Source organism: Mus caroli, unplaced genomic scaffold (assembly GCF_978045245.1).
Source record: "Mus caroli unplaced genomic scaffold, Mus_caroli_1 scaffold_15, whole genome shotgun sequence".
NCBI lineage: Eukaryota > Metazoa > Chordata > Mammalia > Rodentia > Muridae > Mus > Mus caroli.
The window spans coordinates 53,520,625-53,541,976 of record NW_028227270.1 but is presented as its reverse complement, the minus strand read 5'-3'; the positions used below and the strand labels follow the sequence as shown (position 1 = coordinate 53,541,976).

The window sequence follows — 21,352 nt, the reverse complement described above, 5'->3', positions numbered from 1 at the left end:
GAAATTGGGCTTTTAAAAAAGTCTTTGGTCACAGCACGCGATGTTAGCCTGTGAGCTGAGTTTCACAGTAATGTTTATCTCATTTCCTTGTTATCTCTGCTAAAACATTGTGAGTTTAAACCACGGATCTTTGTTTGTTTGTTTGTTTGTATTTGCTTTTTATAAAACCACATATGTAATTATTAGAATCTTACTACCGAGTGGAAAATTCATGCTTTCATGGTTTACTTAAAATATGAAAAAGGAAGATAATGTAGGAGTGGGCATTATCTCTTCAAGATGCTATCGAAACCATCCTAGGTACTTAAGACAGAATTAGAAATCAAAGTGAGTCATGACCAAGTGTTTTCTGAGCACTTGCTTTCCTCCTGTGAATCTCTCCCAAGAGGAGGGGCAGAGTTCCTAGGATCACAGTGGTCTGTGTACTGGCTCTTCAATTTCCCTCTATGTTTGGTTTGATGTTTCTTATTGACTTTCCTGTCTCCACTGATCCTGTCATCATTCACATTTGATAATACTTAAACATTACTGGTAGTATTACTGGTACTGCCTTGCACTTCCCTCACTTTTCCTAAGCAGAACACTGAGATAGTTCCTCCTGGAATACAAAGGAATCAGAAATATGTTCATATCACTGTAAAATGAGGTCGATGTATTAAAGAAGTTAGACTGGAAACTTGGAGTATTGAGAATTCCATCTCTTTGTGGGAAGGTTTATTCCTGTGTAGTTCATGCTTGAGTTAAAGCTACAAATGGCATTACAGAAAAGACTTCATACTTCCCTGAGGCACAATAATTCAAAAGCAAGCTGTTTCAGCGCAGAGACTGTGCGAACTCCCTATCCAATTCATCTCTAGGGAGTGTGTTTGCCTAGGGATCAGAACAGATTCCTCAACTTAGAAAAACTAGAGTCAACAAGCAGTACATTCACCTGGACGTTTGATTGGCATATCTTTTACAATGAGGTCATGAGTGGTCTGTCCTCCCCCTGAAGGCTACAGTGAAGGGCATTGTCAGAAACCACAAGGAATTAACATTTCTGAGCAAAGTTAGTTTTCCAATATGTGTATGTGTTGAGGTTTGGTGTGTTGATATGTATTGTAATACTAAATTCTAAATTCGAAGGTCTAAGCTTACCATGGACCTCTTACATTTAAAAGGTTCTGTTGTGCAAACCTTGTTCCTTGATTGAAAACTATTAGTTAAATCAAATTGGGCACAGCCTATTACTGGAAGGACTAGAGGTAGGTGGCATTTGAGTTACCTGGTATGGGGTGGAAAAGAGAGAGAAGGAAAAGGAGGAAGAATGGGGGAAGAGGATGAGCTGCCATGGGGGGTGTACAATGCTGGGAGAAACATCAAGTACCTGAAGTACACCACTGGGAAGGTAGCAAAGAAAGCAGTTAGAAGAAGAGTAAATTAGAGGTTGAAGTCCAGTAGTTGTCAAAGCCTGATGAAATAACCTCGAGTCTGAGCCTAGTTTACTTGTAAGCTAGTCAGGGATAAGCCCTTATGAAAGAAAACATTTAATTGGAACTGGCTTACATTTTCAGAGAGTCAGTTCAATATCATCATGGTAGAAAGCATGGTAAGGTTTAGGCAGAAATGAGAGGTCTACATTTTTTCTGCAGGCAGCAGAAGGGGTCTGTCTTCTGGATACAGCAAGGAAGAGACTCCGGATCAAACTGGCCAGACTCGACCATATATATGAGATATCAAAGCCCCACCTCCTGACATGCTTCCTGTAGCAAGACTATATATACCTCATATGAGGCCATACCTCCTAACAGTACCACTTCCCATGGACCAAGCATGTTCAAACTAGCACTGTCTCCTTGTCACACAATAATCAAACCACTAAAGATTAGAATCAGTTCCTCAGGAAATAGACAAGACTATGTTTTCAATAAAAAGACGTAGACTGACTGAATGGATGCAAGGCAAAAAGACCATCCTGTGACCTATAAGAAATACACTTAAACTTCAGCTATCACCTCAGAGAAATGTTTTATAAAAATATTTTCCAAGCAAATGGACCTCAGATGTAAGCTGGTGTAGCTATTCTCACATGTCCAAAATAGAATTCAAACCAAAATTAATCAAAAACAAATTAACCAAATAGGGAGGAACAGTTTAAACTCATCAAAGGCAAGATCCACAAAGATGATATTTCAATTCTTAACATCCACATCACAAATGCAAGAACACTCATGTCTGTAAGAGAAACATTACCTGCATAATACCACATTGGCCCTAACCTCTTTGGAGAGTTCAATACCCCATTCTCACCAATTGTCAGGTTATCCAGCCAAAAGCTAAAAACAAAAACACCATAACTGACAAAATGAAAACAAATCGACCTGGAGGCTATCTACAGAACCTTTCGCCCCAAACCGAAAGCATATACCTTCTTTTCAGCTCCCATGGAACTTTCTCCCAATTTGAGTACATAGTTCGTCACAAAGCAACTCTTTCTAGGCACAAAGAAATTGAAATAATACACTAATTCTTTTCAGACCACCATGGATTAGACCTGAATTTCAATAAAAGAAAGAAACTCTTTCCTTTCTTTTCTTTCGGTTTTTTGTTTGTTTGTTTTGTTTAGTTTTATGAGACAGGGTTTATGTGTGTAGCCCTGGCTGTCCTGGAATTCTGTAGAAAAGGCTGGCCTCAAACTCAGAGGTTCAACTGCCTCTGCCTCCCAGTGCTGGGATCAAAGGCGTGAACCATCACACCCGGTTCAAAAGAAACTCTTAAGTCTAAAGGGAAACTAAACAACTCTCTCCTGAACAAAAATAGATTTTCAAAGAACAGCTAAGGCCAATAATCCTTAATTATTCCACAACAATAGAAATAGATAAAACTTTTCCAAACTCATTTTATGAAGCTACAGTAACCCTGATACCCAAACCACACAGAGAGTCAATGAAGAAATAGAATTGTAGATTACCAATATAAACATAGATGCAAAAAAAAAATACTCAATAAAGTTCTTTCAAAGGCAATCTAGGAACACATCAAAGATGTTATACAACATGACCAAGTAGGCTTCCTCCCAGACATGAAGGGAAGTTTCCAGATTAAAAAAAAAATCAGTTAGTGTAATGTACCATATAAACAAATTTGAAACCACATGATCATCTCATTTCACACCAAAAAAAAAAAAAACCTTTGACAAGATTCAACACAACTTAATGATAAAAGACTTGCAAAGAGTAGAGATACAATGGACATAAGTAAATACAATGCAGGTGATTTACATCAAGCCTTTAGTCAATGTCTTACTCAGTGTTTATATTCTTGCACAAAATATCATGACCAAGAAGCAAGTTGGAGAGTAAATGGATTATTCAGCTTACACTTCCACATTGCTGTTCATCACCAAAGGAAGTCAGGACAGGAACTCACACAGGGCAGAATCCTGGAGGCAGGAGCTGATGTAGAGCTCAGTTTGATGGAAGGTGCTGCTTTTGTTAGACCTAGTGGGGAAACCTCCACCCAATTCCCAATTCGGCGTGCACCCAAAAAATCTCGAAGGATCATCTCTTAATGTAATTACATGAGGACGTTTAATAACGGAGCTCCAGACGGACATGCATCCCACACAGGAGATAATGGATGTCGGCCACGAGGCTTAAAAGCTAGGGGTTTTTATGGGGTAAGGAGCTTAGGGTGTGGAATTCAGCATAGTGACACACTATTGGCTTATTTAAACATTAACAGAAAGATTACATGTCAGCAAAAGGGCATCAGGACTTTGTTCCTGTGGGCTGGGGGCTTATCTTTGTTTACATAGCAACCTGTTGATGTATGACTTTACCAGGTATCAAGGGGCAGTAGACAGAGGGCACCAGGCAACATACCATCAATTTTTTAAATAACTCATTTATTTTATGTACATGAGTGCTCTACCTGCATGTACCCCTGCATACCAGAATACGGAAACAGATTCCATCATACATGATTGTGAGCCAGCATGTGGTTGCGGGGACTTGAACCCAGGACAGCACAATTGAAAGTGCAGCCAGTTCTCTTAATTGCTGAGCCATGTCTCCAGCCCCATGAATTTTCTTATGCTTTGAAAGTTGTGAGGGATAATGGAAGGCTTTGCCACATACTTCACACTTGTAGGGTTTATTTCCTGTATGAATTACCTTGTGTTTAGAAAGTATTGATGGAAAATGGAAGGCCTTGCCACATTCTTCACACTTGTAGGGTTTCTTTCCTGTGTGAATTCTCTTGTGTTTAGATAGTGATGATGAAAAGTGGAAGGCCTTCCCACACACTTCACACTTGTATGGCTTCTCTCCTGTATGAATTATCCTGTGTTTAGATAGTGATGATGAAACTTGGAAGTCCTTGCCACACACTTCACACTGGTATTGTTTTTCTCCTATATGAATCGCTTGTGTTTAGAAAGTAGTGATAGTTAATGGAAGGCCTTGCCACAATACTCACACTTGTAGGGTTTTTCTCCAGGATGCATTCCCTTGTGTATTAGTAGTAATGATGGGAAGAGAAAGGACTTTCCACATATTAACACTTGTATGGTTTCTCTTTTGTACGAATTTTCTTATGCTTAGAAAGTCTTGAAGGATAAATGAAGGCCTTGTTATATACTTGACTGTTATAGGGATTCTCTCCTGTATGAATTCTCTTATGTTTAGAAAGTAATAATGGAATGCAGAAGGCCTTGCCACATACTTTACACTTGTAGGGTTTTTCTCTTGTCTGAATTATTTTGTGATGAGAAAGTTTGAATGGAACATGTAACGCCTGGCCACATACGTTAGACTTGTAGGGTTTTTCTTCTGTATGAATTATCTTGTGTTTTGAAAGTGATGACAGAGAATGGAAAGCCTTTTCACATACTTCACACTTGTATGGTTTCTTTCCTGTATGCATTTTTGCATGGGTAGAAAGTCTTGAGGGATAATCGAAAGCCTTGCCACATACTTCACACTTGTAAGGATTCTCTTCTGTATGAATTATCTTGTTCTTAGAAAGTAGTGATAAAATGCGGAAGGCCTTCCCACATACTTCACACTTGTATGGTTTCTCTCCTGAATGGATTTTCTTATGGTTGGAAAGTCTTGATTTATAATGGAAGGCTTTGCCACATACCTCACACTTGTAGGGTTTTTCTGTTGCACCTACCTCGTCTGGCAAGGAAAACGCAACACGGTCGGATTCTTCTCAACAGCTTTATTGCAGGAATGCCTCAATGCTATGGGAATCCTGGGAACCCAGGGAAGACTACTTATATACACCCCAGTACAGGGAAAAGCTTGGTGTCCTCCTGGGATTGGTCAGTCTGCCGACACCTTAATTTGCATGCACCCGCTCTGGAGGGGTTGGCGCCAGATTTGGGCTAGCGCCTGCGCAGTGGTGTTGTTTACAGCCACGATGTACAGGAAACCAGCGCCATCTTTTAGGCATCGGCTGCCTACATCTCCCCCTTTTTTGTTTAATAATATGATGCTGGACTAGGTCTGGGCAAGTCTGTCCATCGGCCATGGCTACTGTCTTAGGTCGATCCTTTCATGTCACAGCCTTACCCGTCATAGGGGTACCCTATCACCTCCAGGCCCCATGTCTTAGGTTGGTCTGTGCATAAGGAAAGTTGCCCGTCACTGGATACCGTGGATCTTTGTGACTACAACTGCTAGATGACCTGAATTCTTAATTTTTTAAAGAGGCCAGTTAAACATTGGAAGATGTGCCATCTTTAATCGCCATCAATGCTTGGTAGACCATTGCCTTATAATGAGCGTGCTTAAGTTTGAGTCGACACAATAGCCATACAAAAGCCACAACCCAGGAGGACCACTGCCCACCAGGCCAACATTCCTGCCCATTCCTTAAAGAATGAGAAGGCGCACTTCCGGCCTGACCAGCACCAGGGTAGCTAGAGCGCAGGGTTGGCTGACACCCGCCAGCTACCCACGACACCCGCCACAGGGTTTTGAGACTTCTGGTGAGTGGAACACAGCTTCTGCTCCAGTCCAATCACGCGGGACCTGAGACTACTTAGGTTGGGGGGCAGAAATCCGGCCTGAGTAGGGCCACAGGCCTCTTAGGGTCTGACCAGCACCGGGATAGCTAGAGCACAGGGTCGGCTGACACCCGCCAGCTACCCACGACACCCGCCACAGGATCTTGAGACTTCTGGTGAGTGGAACACAGCTTCTGCTCCAGTCCAATCACGCGGGAACTGAGACTGCTTTGGTTGCGGAAGCAGAAATCCGGCCTGAGTAGGGCCACAAGCCTCTTCCAGTCAGAACAGCACCGGGGTAGCTAGGGCAAAGGGTCGAATGACACTCGCCAACTACCCATAACACCAGCCACAGGATCTTAAGACTTCTGGTATATAAGATACAAGATACTTCTGGTATATAAGATACAAGATATAAGATACAATTTGCTAAACGCATGAAACTCAAGAAGAATGAAGACCAAAGTGTGGACACTGTGCCCCTTCTTAGAATTGGGAACAAAACACCCATGGAAGGAGTTACAGAGACAAAGTTTGGAGCTGTGATGAAAGGATGGACCATCTAGAGACTGCTGTATCCAGGGATCCATCCCATAATCAGCTTCTAAACGCTGACACCATTGCATACACTAGCAAGATTTTGCTGAAAGGACCCAGATAGAGCTGTCTCTTGTGAGACTATGCCAGGGCCTAGCAAACACAGGAGTGGATGCTCACAGTCAGCTATTGGATGTATCACAGGGCTCCCAATGGAGAAGCTAGAGAAAGTACCCAAGGAGCTAAAGGGATCTGCAACCCTATAGTTGGAATAACATGATGAACTAACCAGTACCCCGGGGCTCTTGTCTCTAGCTGCATATGTATCGAAAGATGGCCTAGTCGGCCATCAGTGGAAAGAGAGGCCCATTGGACTTGCAAACTTTATATGCCCCAATATAGGGGAATGCCAGGGCCAAAAGAATGGGAATGGGTGGGTAGGGAAGTGGGGGGCGCTATGGGGGACTTTTGGGATAGCATTGGAAATGTAGTTGAGGAAAATATGTAATAAAAAATATTAAAAATTAAAAAAAAAAGGAATGTGAATGCATAAATCACATGTTCAGTGGAAAAAAAAAGAATGAGAAGGCATTGGTGATCCAGGAGTTGAAGTCCCCCAAGGTGACGGGGTCCAGTCGAGTGCTGTTGAGTTTGGCAATCTGGAGGAGCAGCTTTCTGGACAACTGCTCTGCTTTAGCCAACCAATTTCCTTTAAGGTACTCAGATAAGAGGTGACTCTGTTCAAGAGACTGAGAGAAATTAGCTTGTACAACCTTATACAATTCTTCAACCTGTTCTTGAAAAGAGTCTATTAAGAGAGAGTCCCATCTGCTTTGATATGACTGAGGAGGCATACATGACAAAATGTGGCCACAGCTTTTGCTACAAGTGTATTCATCAGAGTTTGGAGGACAATAATAAATGTCCCAAGTGTAAATATGTTGTGGACCATCTCAATCCTAATTTCGTGGTGAATGAACTCATTCTCAAACAGAAGCAAAGATTTCAGGAAAAGAGGTTCAAATTGAACGACTCAGTGAGTAGCACCAATGGGCATAGGTGGCAAACATTTCAAAATCTACTATAGGCACAAAGGTGGGAAGTTTCACAACCACAGCAGTATACCCTGCCAACATTCTGCTAAAAAACATGTCCTTCCGGAACTATTACAATCTATATCTCTGTCAGGGGGAGCAATTTTCGCGTCAGCCTCTCTGGTACCCAAATCGGGTGTTCTTGACCCTGTGGAAAAACACAAACAGCTCCCCTGGATCTCAAAACAACGGGATCTGGGCCATACCATTTTCCAGTTAAGACATCTTTCCATTTGACATCCTGTTTAAGGATAGGCGAGGTCATGGCATGCCTATCTGCAGCCGAACAACCATGTTCATCCAGAATTTAAAAATTTAAAGTAAAGAGGGCTAAAGATAATTGTTCTTTGGGTGGACGGCCATCGGTGATTCCCCCTTTTTGTTTTTGTAATAGTTATTTTAAGGTTCGATGTGCTCTTTCCACAATGCCTTGGCCCTGTGGATTGTAGGGAAGGCCAGTAGAGTGACTAACCTGCATTATTTTGCAAAAGGTTTGGAATGATTTTGATGTATATGTGGGGCCATTATCAGTTTTTAAACTATCTGGCCTTCCCCAAGCTGCCCAGGCTTCTAGGCAATGGCCAACCACATTGCGGGATTTCTCACTGGACATGGGGGAGGCAAAAATGACACCTGAACAGGTATCAATTGAAACGTGAACATATTTTAATCTTCCAAATGCTGAGACATGAGTAACATCCATTTGCCACAGTTTTAAAGGGATCAATCCGCAAGGGTTAATACCAACATGAGGAGGGTGGTGAAATTTTACACACTGTGGGCATCGTAACACCACATCTCGTGTTGAGGCTCGAGAGATATCAAATTTCTGCTGAAGTGTGGCAGCAGGAACATGATACAATTGATGAAAATCTTTTGCAAGCTCCAGTGGGGTGGCGTAAAAAATAAATTCCATGCGAGTGCTAGCGTCCACTAATTCATTTCGATCAGCCATAGGGCCTGGCAAGGTAGAGTGAGCTCGTATATGTTGAATAAAGAATTTATGTGTTCTTTTCCAAATCAATTTCTGTAACTCTAATAAGATGATGCACACAGGGCTGGTGGGTCTAATGGGTCCTGCAATTTCTAATGCATGCACTGCATTTACTACATAAGCCGAATCAGAGACTAGATTAAAAGATTCCTTAAAAGCTTTGAATACTTCCAACACAATTTGACATTCAGTAAGTTGCGGGGTGCCAGGATTGTATTGAAAAAGAACGGGTTTTTGAGAATTAACTACATAGACATCAACACCTGTTTTAGAACCATCTGTATAAATATCCAATGCACCCGATATGAGTTTAGATGCTGTGACTTTGGGGAAAATCACTGGATGTTCACTAAAAAATTGTAGCAAAGGATCTTTGGGATAATGATTATCTAATTCCCCATCAAAATTACAGCGCAATAGGGCCCAATCATCTATCAAAGAACTTAGGATCTGTATTTGATTAGCATTATAAGGTGTAATGATTTTCTGAGGGGATGCTCCAAAATGTTGAATACACGATTTAATGCCCAAAATCGCTAATTGAGCTACAGCAATGGGATAATATTCAAGGGTTTTATTGGGAGACACATGAGGATGAATCCACAATAGAGGACCTGACTGCCACAACACTCCTGTTGGTTGACAGAATGTCTTCAAAACGCATAGGAGGATGTCCTCTCCTTCTTTCCATCTATACAGCTTGGCCTTTTCTAAACACCTTTCTACCTTTTCTAATGCTACTCGGGCCTCAGGGGTGAGAGCACGAGGTGACGAAAGCTGTGGATCACCCTTCAATATATCAAAAAGAGGGATTAATTCAAAATTTGATAGCCTCATATATGGACGAATCCAATTTATATCTCCCAACAACTTCTGGAAATCATTCAATGTTTTCAAATGATCTTTACGTAATTCTATCTTTTGAGGTGTAATAAAATGTGGAGTAATTCGAGCACCCAAGAACTCTCCTAAATTTCCCATTTGAACTTTATCAGGAGCTATAAATAATTGTTTCATTTCAAATTCTCTTACTAGCTTAATATAGGCTTCATCTAAACTTTCTTTATTCTTTGAGGCAAGAAGGACATCATCTATATAATGTAGTATCCTTAATTTGGGGAATGCATTACGGACAGGTTGTAGGGCTTCTCCTACAAAAAGTTGACACATAGTAGGTCTGTTTGCCATCCCTTGAGGTAAAACTATCCACTGATACCGTTTATCAGGCTCTTCATTATTCACAGAAGGACGAGTAAAGGCTAAGCGCTCACTATCACACAATGCAAGGGGAATAGAGAAAAAACAATCCTTAATATCAATGATTATAATAGGCCACTCTTTGGACAAACTAGACAGTAGGAGCAGACCCCTCTGTATGGGGCCCATAATCTGCATTTGATTATCAATGGCTCAAAGATCATGCAGGAGCCTCCATTTGCCTGATTTTTTTCTTAATCACAAATATGGGTATATTCCAAGGTGACTGGGAAGGTTTAATATGTCCTAATTTCAATTGTTCCTCTACTAATTCTCTGGCAGCTACTAATTTTTCAGAGGAAAGAGGCCATTGAGGAACCCATACAGGCTCCTCTGTTTTCCAAGTAATGGGTATACCATCCTCAATGGCCCCTAGGAAAAACCCAATCCCTTTTTATCTTGTTTGAACTTTGCAGGCACTGGCATAGTCATGCCTTGTAATGACTTTCCTAACCCTTTTCCTGGAGTGTAGCCCATACTAGACATAATTTCTCGGGCTTGTGGGGAATACTCATTAGTTAGTCTAAGATCCATTTTGGTTAAGACACCCCTACCCCATAGGGTCACAGGAATAGCCACAATATAAGGAAAACATTTCCCTGACTTACTTTCCTCATTTTTCCAAGTTAATTCCTTAGCACTTATAAGGGGAGCAGTCTCATAACCTAGACCATGGAGGCTTTGAGATGAGGTTTGTGAAGGCCATTTTGGCGGCCAATCATGAGTGGAGATGATGCTGCGATCTGCACCTGTGTCTAACAACCCCAGAAAGGATCGTCCTTCAACCTCCAAAGTTAACATGGGGTGATCTCTTAATTCCATTGATAAGAAAGTGAACCGAGAACCTGTAGAACCTAGTCCACTCTCTCCTCTTATTTTATTATTTGCTGGAAAATATTTATGCAAACTTGGCAACAGTAATAATTGAGCAATTCTATCTCCTGGAGAGATAGCTGAAATGCCACTGGGAGAGGCCACTAAGATTTTCACAACCCCCGTATAATCTGGATCAATCACTCCAGGGGTAATTTGTAATCCTTTTAAAGCAGAAGACGAGCGGCCAAGCAATAGTCCTACAGTATCTATGGGAAGGGGGCCTTTAAAAATCTGTATCTATGGGCTGTACCCCCATCTGTGGGGTTAATACGAGTCTGGTGGTGGAGTGGAGGTCCAATCCTGCGGAGCCAGTAGTGGCTCTCAGTGGTCTCTGGGATGATGGAGAGACGGGCAAGGATTCTTCTGGTTTTTCTGAAGAGCCCCATATATTTGAGGGCCCTGGAGACGTGGGCCCCGCTGTCCGTTTTTTGGCCTGGTGCCACCATATCTTGCTTGTAATGGTCAGCCTTCTATATCCTTTGTAGATCTGCATTCATTAGCCCAATGTTTTCCCTTCCTACATTTATGGCATAAGCCTGGCTGTCTAGGTTTATCTAATGCGGCCCGTTTTTCATTTTCAGGGCAGTTTCTTCTAAAATGTCCTCTTTGCCCACACTTATAACAAGCATCATTGCTAAACCTGCCCAACTGCACTACCATTGCCACTAGGCCTGCATTGGTTAACGGGCCCCCTAGTTCTCTGAAAACCTTCATCCATACTTCTAAACCTTTACGTTTATAGGGTGTAATGGCTGCTCTGCATTCTTTAGTACATTGCTCATATACTAGCTGCTTCACCAAAGGCATAGCTGTATCTGGGTCTCCAAAAATTCTAGTGGCTGCTTCAACGAGGTGTGCTACAAAATCTGAAAATGGTTCTGTGGGATCTTGCAAGATTTTTGTAAGATTGCCTGAGACTGCACCTTTGTTTGGCAATGCCTTCCAGGCTTTGGTAGCTACCTCATTTATTTGGGCATAGACTGCTTCAGGATAATTTGTTTGATCTAAAGCAAAACATCCTAAACCCAGAAGCATGTCTGCATCCCAATGTCTCTGAGGATCTTGTCCTGTGGCTAAATTTCCTGCTGCCTGACTGTGTGCATATTCATAGGACAAGGACTTCCAGTCTAAATACTGCCCAGACGACAAACAAGCCCGAGTAATATTATTCCAGTCTCCCGGGTTGAGGCAATATCTAGCAAGCACCTCGACCTGTGCAACTACAAAGGCTGCACTCACCCGTAGGTACGGACTGACTCAGACAGTTGCTTAATGGTTTTAAAATCTATTGGCTCATGATACCGTTGTCCCTGGCCATCTAAGAATACAGGGAAAGTCAGTCGAACTTCCTTCCAAACCTCTGGGCAAAATGAGGTACCTTGTTTACCAGCTTTTGTGGATTCCTTTTTTCCTGTATACTCAGGGTTAAAAGGTGGAGTGGTCGGCACTTTCGATTTTACTCTTTTGCCAGCGGACCCCCCCCCTTTTTTTAAAGGATTGGTTTTGTATGACCAATCTGGAGCATGCCTATCCCTCTCATACTGAGCTGCCTCTTCTTCTAGGTCAACTTCCTCATCTTTATCAAGCTCTGAGTCACTGGAGTCAGAACTTGCTGAACTTATTATTAAGTCTTTTAATGAGGGATATATTTTTGCTATTTCCTTTTCTTTCTCATTATTTCCTTTTCCTTTTGAGTTTGCCTTTTCTCCCTTCTCCTTTTCTCTCTCTTTTTCGCCCCTTTTCTTTCTTTTGCTTATGCGTTTCCTATCTTCCTCTGACATACTTTCATGTTGTTCCGTGAGAATTTTCTGACCTGACTTAACTGCTTCTATCAAACAAAAGCAGAGGCCAGAAATTACAAAAAATGGGGGAAAGCACCGGGGTAGCTATGGCGCAGGATCGGCTGACACTCACCAGCTACCCACAACACCCACCACAGGATCTTAAGACTTCTGGTGAGTGGAACACAGCTTCTGCTCCAATCCAATTGCGCGCGGGACCTGAGACTGCATTAGTTAGGGAAGCAGAAAACCGGCCTGAGTAGGGTCACAGGCCTCTTCCGACCAGACCAGCACCAGGGTAGCTAGAGCGCAGGGTCGGCTGACACCTGCCATCTACCCACGACCCCCGCCACAGGATTTTGAGACTTCTGGTGAGTGGAACGCAGCTTCTCCTCCAATCTTTAAACACTGACAACGACAACAACTAACCCCAGAGATTACCAAATGGCGAAAGGTAAACGTAATAATCTTACTAACAGAAACCAAGACCACTCACCATCATCAGAACCCAGCACTCCCACTTTGCCCAGTCCAGGGCACCCCAACACACCAGAAAAGCTAGACACGGATCTAAAAGCTTATCTCATGATGATGGTAGAGGACTTCAAGAAGGACTTTAATAACACACTTAAAGAAATACAAAGGAACACTGGTAAACATGTAGAAGACATTAAAGAGGAAGCACAAAAATCCCTTAAAGAATTGCAGGAGAACGCTGCTAAAGAGTTACAAATCCTTAAAGAAAAACAGGATAACATAATCAAACAGGTAGAAGTCCTTAAAGAAAAACAGGAAAACACATCCAAACAGATGATGGAAATGAACAAAACCATACTAGACCTAAAAAGGGAAGTAGACACAATAAAGAAAACCCAAAATGAGGCAACACTGGAGATAGAAACCCTAGGAAAGAAATCTGGAACCATAGATACGAGCATCAGCAACAGAATACAAGAGATGGAAGAGAGAATCTCAGGTGCAGAAGATTCCATAGAGAACATCGGCACAACAATCAAGGAAAATGTAAAACGCAAAAAGATCCTAACTCAAAACATCCAAGAAATACAGGACACAATGAGAAGACCAAACCTACGGATAATAGGAGTGGATGAGAATGAAGATTTTCAACTCAAAGGACCAGCAAACATCTTCAACAAAATTATAGAAGAAAATTTCCCAAATCTAAAGAAAGAGATGCCCATGAACATACAAGAAGCCTACAGAACTCCAAATAGACAGGAACAGAAAAGAAATAACTCCCGACACATAATAATCAGAACAACAAATGCTCTAAATAAAGATAGAATACTAAAAGCAGTAAGAGAAAAAGGCCAAGTAACATATAAAGGCAAGCCTATCAGAATTACACCAGATTTTTCACCAGAGACTATGAAAGCCAGAAGATCCTGGACAGATGTTATACAGACACTAAAAGAACACAAATTCCAGCCCAGGCTACTATACCCAGCCAAACTCTCAATTAACATAGATGGAGAAACCAAAGTATTCCACGACAAAACCAAATTCATACATTATCTCTCCACGAATCCAGCCCTTCAAAGGATAATAACAGAAAAAAAAACAATACAAGGATGGGAACCACGCCCTAGAAACAACAAGAAGGTAACCCCTCGACAAACCTAAAAGAAGACAGCCACAAGAACAGAATGCCAACTTTAACAACAAAAATAACAGGAAACAACAATTACTTTTCCTTAATATCTCTTAATATCAATGGACTCAACTCCCCAATAAAAAGACATAGACTAACAAACTGGCTACACAAACAAGACCCAACATTTTGCTGCTTACAGGAAACTCATCTCAGAGAAAAAGATAGACACTACCTCAGAATGAAAGGCTGGAAAACAATTTTCCAAGCAAATGGTATGAAGAAACAAGCTGGAGTAGCCATTCTAATATCTGATAAGATTGACTTCCAACCCAAAGTCATCAAAAAAGACAGGGCGGGGCACTTCATACTCATCAAAGGTAAAATCCTCCAAGAGGAACTATCAATCCTGAATATCTATGCTCCAAATACAAAGGCAGCCTCATTCATTAAAGAAACTTTAGTAAATCTCAAAGCACACATTGCACCTCATACAATAATAGTGGGAGACTTCAACACACCACTTTCACCAATGGACAGATCATGGAAACAGAAACTAAACAGGGACACAGTGAAACTAACAGAAGTTATGGATCAAATGGATCTGGCAGATATCTACAGAACATTTTACCCTAAAACAAAAGGATATACCTTCTTCTCAGCACCTCATGGTACCTTCTCCAAAATTGACCACGTAATTGGGCACAAAACAGGCCTCAACAGATACAAAAATACTGAAATTGTCCCATGCATCCTATCAGATCACCATGGACTAAGGCTTATCTTCAATAACAAAATAAATAATAGAAAGCCAACCTTCACGTGGAAACTGAACAACACTCTTCTCAATGATACCTTGGTCAAGGAAGGAATAAAGAAAGAAATTAAGGACTTTTTAGAGTTCAATGAAAATGAAGCCACAACATACCCAAACTTATGGGACGCAATGAAAGCATTTCTAAGAGGAAAATTCATAGCTCTGAGTGCCTCCAAAAAGAAACTAGAGAGAGCACACATTAGCAGCTTGACAACATACCTAAAAGCACTAGAACAAAAGGAAGCAAATTCACCCAAGAGGAGTAGATGGCAGGAAATAATCAAACTCAGGGACGAAATCAACCAAGTGGAAACAAGAAGAACTATTCAAAGAATCAACCAATCAAGGATCTGGTTCTTTGAGAAAATCAACATGATAGATAAACCCTTAGCTAGACTCACTAGAGGGCACAGGGAAAGCATCCTAATTAACAAAATCAGAAATGAAAAAGGAGACATAACAACAGATCCTGAAGACATCCAAAACACCATCAGATCCTTCTACCACAGGCTATACTCAACAAAACTGGAGAACCTGGATGAAATGGAGAAGTTCCTAGACAGATACCAGGTACCAAAGTTGAACCAAGATCAGGTTAATGATCTAAACAGCCCTATATCCCCCAAAGAAATAGAAGCAGTCATTAATAGTCTCCCAACCAAAAAAAGCCCAGGACCAGATGGGTTTAGTGCAGAGTTCTATCAGACCTTCAAAGAAGATCTAATCCCAGTTCTTCACAAACTATTCCACAAAATAGAAACAGAAGGTACTCTACCCAACTCATTCTATGAAGCCACAATTACTCTGATACCTAAACCACAAAAAGACCCAACAAAGATAGAAAACTTCAGACCAATATCCCTTATGAATATTGATGCAAAAATCCTCAATAAAGTTCTTGCTAACCGAATCCAAGAACACATCAAAACAATCATCCATCCTGACCAAGTAGGTTTCATCCCAGGGATGCAGGGATGGTTCAATATACGGAAATCCATCAACGTAATCCAGTATATAAACAAACTCAAAGACAAAAACCACATGGTCATCTCGTTAGATGCGGAAAAAGCATTTGACAAGATCCAACACCCATTCATGATAAAAGTCTTGGAAAGATCAGGAATTCAAGGCCCATACCTAAACATGATAAAAGCAATCTACAGCAAACCAGTAGCCAACATCAAAGTAAATGGTGAGAAGCTTGAAGCAATCCCTCTAAAATCAGGGACTAGACAAGGCTGTCCACTTTCTCCATACCTATTCAACATTGTACTTGAAGTCCTAGCCAGAGCAATTCGACAACAAAAGGAGATCAAAGGGATACAAATTGGAAAAGATGAAGTCAAAATATCACTCTTTGCAGATGATATGATAGTATATATAAGTGACCCTAAAAATTCCACCAGAGAACTCCTAAACCTGATAAACAGCTTCGGTGAAGTAGCTGGATATAAAATTAACTCAAACAAATCAATGGCCTTTCTCTACACAAAGAATAAACAGGCTGAGAAAGAAATTAGGGAAACAACACCCTTCTCAATAGTCACAAATAATATTAAATATCTTGGCGTGACTCTAACTAAGGAAGTGAAAGATCTGTATAATAAAAACTTCAAGTCTCTGAAGAAAGAAATTCTAGAAGATCTCAGAAGATGGAAAGATCTCCCATGCTCATGGATTGGCAGGATCAACATTGTAAAAATGGCTATCTTGCCAAAAGCAATCTACAGATTCAATGCAATCCCCATCAAAATTCCAACTCAATTCTTCAACGAATTAGAAAGTGCAATCTGCAAATTCATCTGGAATAACAAAAAACCTAGGATAGCAAAAACTCTTCTCAAGGATAAAAGAACCTCTGGTGGAATCACCATGCCAGACCTAAAGCTTTACTACAGAGCAATTGTGATAAAAACTGCATGGTACTGGTATAGTGACAGACAAATAGACCAATGGAATAGAATTGAAGACCCAGAGATGAACCCACACACCTATGGTCACTTGATCTTCGACACGGGAGCTAAAACCATCCAGTGGAAGAAAAACAGCATTTTCAACAAATGGTGCTGGCACAACTGGTTGTTATCATGTAGAAGAATGCGAATCGATCCATTCCTATCTCCTTGTACTAAGGTCAAGTCTATGTGGATCAAGGAACTTCACATAAAACCAGAGACACTGAAACTTATAGAGGAGAAAGTGGAGAAAAGCCTTGAAAATATGGGCACAGGGGAAAAATTCCTGAATAGAACAGTAATGGCTTGTGCTGTAAGATCGAGAATTGACAAGTGGGACCTCATGAAACTACAAAGCTTCTGCAAGGCTAAAGACACCATCAATAAGACAAAAAAACCACCAACAGATTGGGAAAGGATCTTCACCTATCCTAAATCAGATAAGGGACTAATATCCAATATATATAAAGAACTCAAGAAGGTGGACTCCAGAAAGTCAAATAACCCCATTAAAAAATGGGGCTCAGAACTGAACAAAGAATTCTCACCTGAGGAATACCGAATGGCAGAGAAGCACCTGAAAAAATGTTCAACATCCTAAATCATCAGGGAAATGCAAGTCAAAACAACCCTGAGATTCCACCTCACACCAGTCAGAATGGCTAAGATCAAAAATTCAGGTGACAGCAGATGCTGGCAAGGATGTGGAGAAAGAGGAACACTCCTCCATTGTTGGTGGGATTGCAAGCTTGTACCCACTCTGGAAATCAGTCTGGCGGTTCCTCAGAAAATTGGACATAGTACTACTGGAGGATCCAGCAATACCTCTCCTGGGCATATATCCAGAAGATGTCCCAACCGGTAAAAAGGACACATGCTCCACTATGTTCATAGCAGCCCTATTTATAATAGCCAGAAGCTGGAAAGAACCCAGATGTCCCTCAACAGAGGAATGGATACAGAAATTATGGTACATTTACACAATGGAGTACTACTCAGCTATTAAAAAGAACGAATTTATGAAATTCCTAGCCAAATGGATGGACCTGGAGGGTATCATCTTTTTTTTTTTTTTTCTTAAAGATTTATTTATTTATTATATGTAAGTACACTGTAGCTGTCCTCAGACACGCCAGAAGAGGGAGTCAGATCTCGTTACGGATGGTTGTGAGCCACCATGTGGTTGCTGGGATTTGAACTCCTGACCTTTGGAAGAGCAGTTGGGTGCTCTTAACTGCTGAGCCATCTCACCAGCCCCGGAGGGTATCATCTTGAGTGAGGTAACACAATCACAAAAGAACTCACACAATATGTATTCCCTGATAAGTGGATATTAGCCCAAAACTTAGGATACCCAAGATATAAGATACAATTTGTTAAACGCATGAAACTCAAGAAGAATGAAGACCAAAATGTGGACACTGTGCCCCTTCTTAGAATTGGGAACAAAACACCCAGGGAAGGAGTTACAGAGACAAAGTTCGTAGCTGTGATGAAAGGATGGACCATCTAGAGACTGCCATATCCAGGGATCCATCCCATAATCAGCTTCTAAACGCTGACACCATTGCATACACTAGCAAGATTTTGCTGAAAGGACCCAAATATAGCTGTCTCTTGTGAGACGATGCCGTGGCCTAGCAAACACAGGAGTGGATGCTCACAGTCAGCTATTGGATGTATCACAGGGCTCCCAATGGAGAAGCTAGAGAAAGTACCCAAGGAGCTAAAGGGATCTGCAACCTTATTGTTGGAACAACATGATGTACTAACCAGAACCCCGGAGCTCTTGTCTCTAGCTGCATATGTATGGAAAGATGGCCTAGTCGGCCATCACTGGAAAGAGAGGCCCATTGGACTTGCAAACTTTATATGCCCCAATATAGGGGAATGCCAGGGCCAAAAGAATGGGAATGGGTGGGTAGGGAAGTGGGGGGCGCTATGGGGGACTTTTGGAATAGAATTGGAAATGTAACTGAGGAAAATATGTAATAAAAATATTAAAAATTAAAAAAATAAATTAAAACAGTTCCTGATGTTAAAAAAAAAAATAAAAAAGAAAAACGACATTACAGAAAATGAAACAACAAGGATAAGAGCTATCCACACTGGGTCCACGGGTGAGAAAAACTTTTCCCCCCTTTTAACCGGGGATCAATTTGGGAGACTTACTGGTACCTTCTCACATACTTCACACTTGTATGGTTTCTCTCCTGAATGGATTTTCTTATGGTTGGAAAGTCTTGATGGATAATGGAAGGCCTTGCCACATACCTCACATTTTTAGGGTTTTTGTCCTCTATGAATTATTTTGTGTTTAGAAAGAAATGATGAAATGTGGAAGGCCTTACCACGTTCTTCACACTTGTATGGTTTCTCTCCTGTATGAATTCGCTTGTGTACCAAAAGTATTGATGGAAAGTGGAAGGCCTTTCCACATACTTCACACTTGTATAGTTTCTCTTCTGAATGAATCTTTTTATGTCTGGAAAGTCTTGATGGATGTTGGAAGGCCTTATCACATATATCACACTTGTAGGGATTCTCTCCTTTATGAATTATCTTGTGTTTAGAAAGTAATATTGGAATGCAGAAGGCCTTGCCACAAACTTCACATTTGTAAGGATTTTCTCCTGTATGAATTCTGTTCTCTTCAGAATTTAATGATGGAATAAGGAAGGACTTGGCACATTCTTCACACTGTAGGGATTCATTCCTAAATCAAGCAACTGGCGATTTTGGCCACCAGCCCAGATGTAGCACCTCACATGTCAGGCTGTGCCATGTTCCATCAGTCACTAGGAAAAGGTTATACAGACTAATACACAGTCTAATCTTAGAGAGGTATTTCTTAAATTGATATTTCCATACTCTCATAAGCAAAGTTTGTTTCAAGTGCACAATAATCTAGCCAGAACAATAAAAAATAAATTGTAAACTTCTGAAAAAATATATACTTTAGTGTCCCCTGCTAGTATTATACTACAGCACACATTACCCATATTTCTCACAGTAGAGAGCCATGGTGATGGAGAAGGTACTTCTCAACCCAATATGCACTATCACAATGACAAATCCACTGAAAATGCAGATCTGATGAGAACCTCTGGGCTGAGGTCAGCATCCTGAGCATGTACAAACAAATGCAAACAACAGGGCACCAAGGGTCTGAGTTTGAGCAGCCAATGGTTAGATACATGAAGAGCTCGTAGACAATATAATCACAGTATATTAACAAGGTATGAATAAGAAATTTAGCGATAAGTGGAGTCACTGTGGGAATCTACACAGACCCAAGGCTGTCTCAGAGGCTCCACAAAAGGACAATGGGAACTTTAGTTTTCTGTCTTCAGCCAGCAGTGGACTTGGCCAGGCAAATCTGACACAGGATACAGTGCCATGAAGGAGTCAATGTTGCAGTTATAGGGGGATCCAACACTTCTCCTGCAACTGGGGATATCTGCCCTAAGGCAGCTGTTTCTGAGGTACCCTGTGCTCTCATTACCATCCGTGTGTGATTCATCTCTGCATGGCCTCCTAGAGTAGCACCCACTTCCTCGTTCCCAAGCCCCTCACCTGTGTCTCTAAAAGGTTCAAGCCAGGTTTCTCCCCTCATGTTCCCAGGAGAGTCGCTGCCCATCTCTGTGTGTACTAACAAGCAGCCTCATCTGTTGTTATCAGCCTCTTTCCTGCCTTTCCTCTCTTTGTTCTGTGCTCACAAATCTAACATCATCCATGTTTTCACAAATGACCACATTGCATGCTGTAACATCACTAAATAATACTACAAATTAAGCAGTGAATTGAGGAGCATAACAGAGAGAAACTGTACCGCAGTTCTCTAAGTCTTTTACTTTTATGATGTCACTAAAAGTTCATTCAAACTAAAGACATGCACTTGTAACCACATTAAGATGACCTCAAAATTACCAAAAAGAAGAATATAAAGAAAAATAATGTATTTGGGTTAAGGAATATAGAGCTGTTTCATAATGGAAAAAAATAAAGGAAGCTGTTATTAAGTCAGACACACAAAACTAATAAAACAACAATCACTTTTGCAGCATGTGGCTGACTGGTAGTCATGCCTGTATTTTTTTTCCTAAAAACCATATGACTAGATTTCATTAAAAAAACCAACAACAACAACAATATAAAAGATCATGCTGGCATTTGCCCTCAGTATCCTACAAGATATCATAAGATAGAAAGGTTCCCTATGCACAAGGGTAAGTACGCTTAACAATGAAAATGGCCATCTTAGCAAAATCAACCTACAAATTCAATGCACTTCTCACCAAAATTCCCACGTAATTCTTTACAGGTCTTTAAAGAACAATTCTCAGTTTGATAATTATAAAAAAAAAAAAAGGCCCATGTTGCTGTACCATCAATACATTGTAAGGAATGTGTTTTGATGTACAAGGCAGGTTT

At 41.0% G+C, this 21,352-nt stretch overlaps 1 protein-coding gene across 1 annotated transcript in view; it reads right to left on the bottom strand.

Moving 5' to 3' along the window:
* Positions 1 to 21,352, bottom strand: part of LOC115029063 (uncharacterized) — a 78,594-nt gene that overhangs the window by 24,419 nt on the left and 32,823 nt on the right. The window contains 4 exon segments of the mRNA XM_085830981.1: positions 4,059 to 4,405; positions 4,408 to 4,539; positions 4,542 to 5,124; positions 19,109 to 19,562. Of these exon segments, the coding sequence (XP_085687107.1) occupies positions 4,059 to 4,405; positions 4,408 to 4,539; positions 4,542 to 5,124; positions 19,109 to 19,562 (1,516 nt within the window).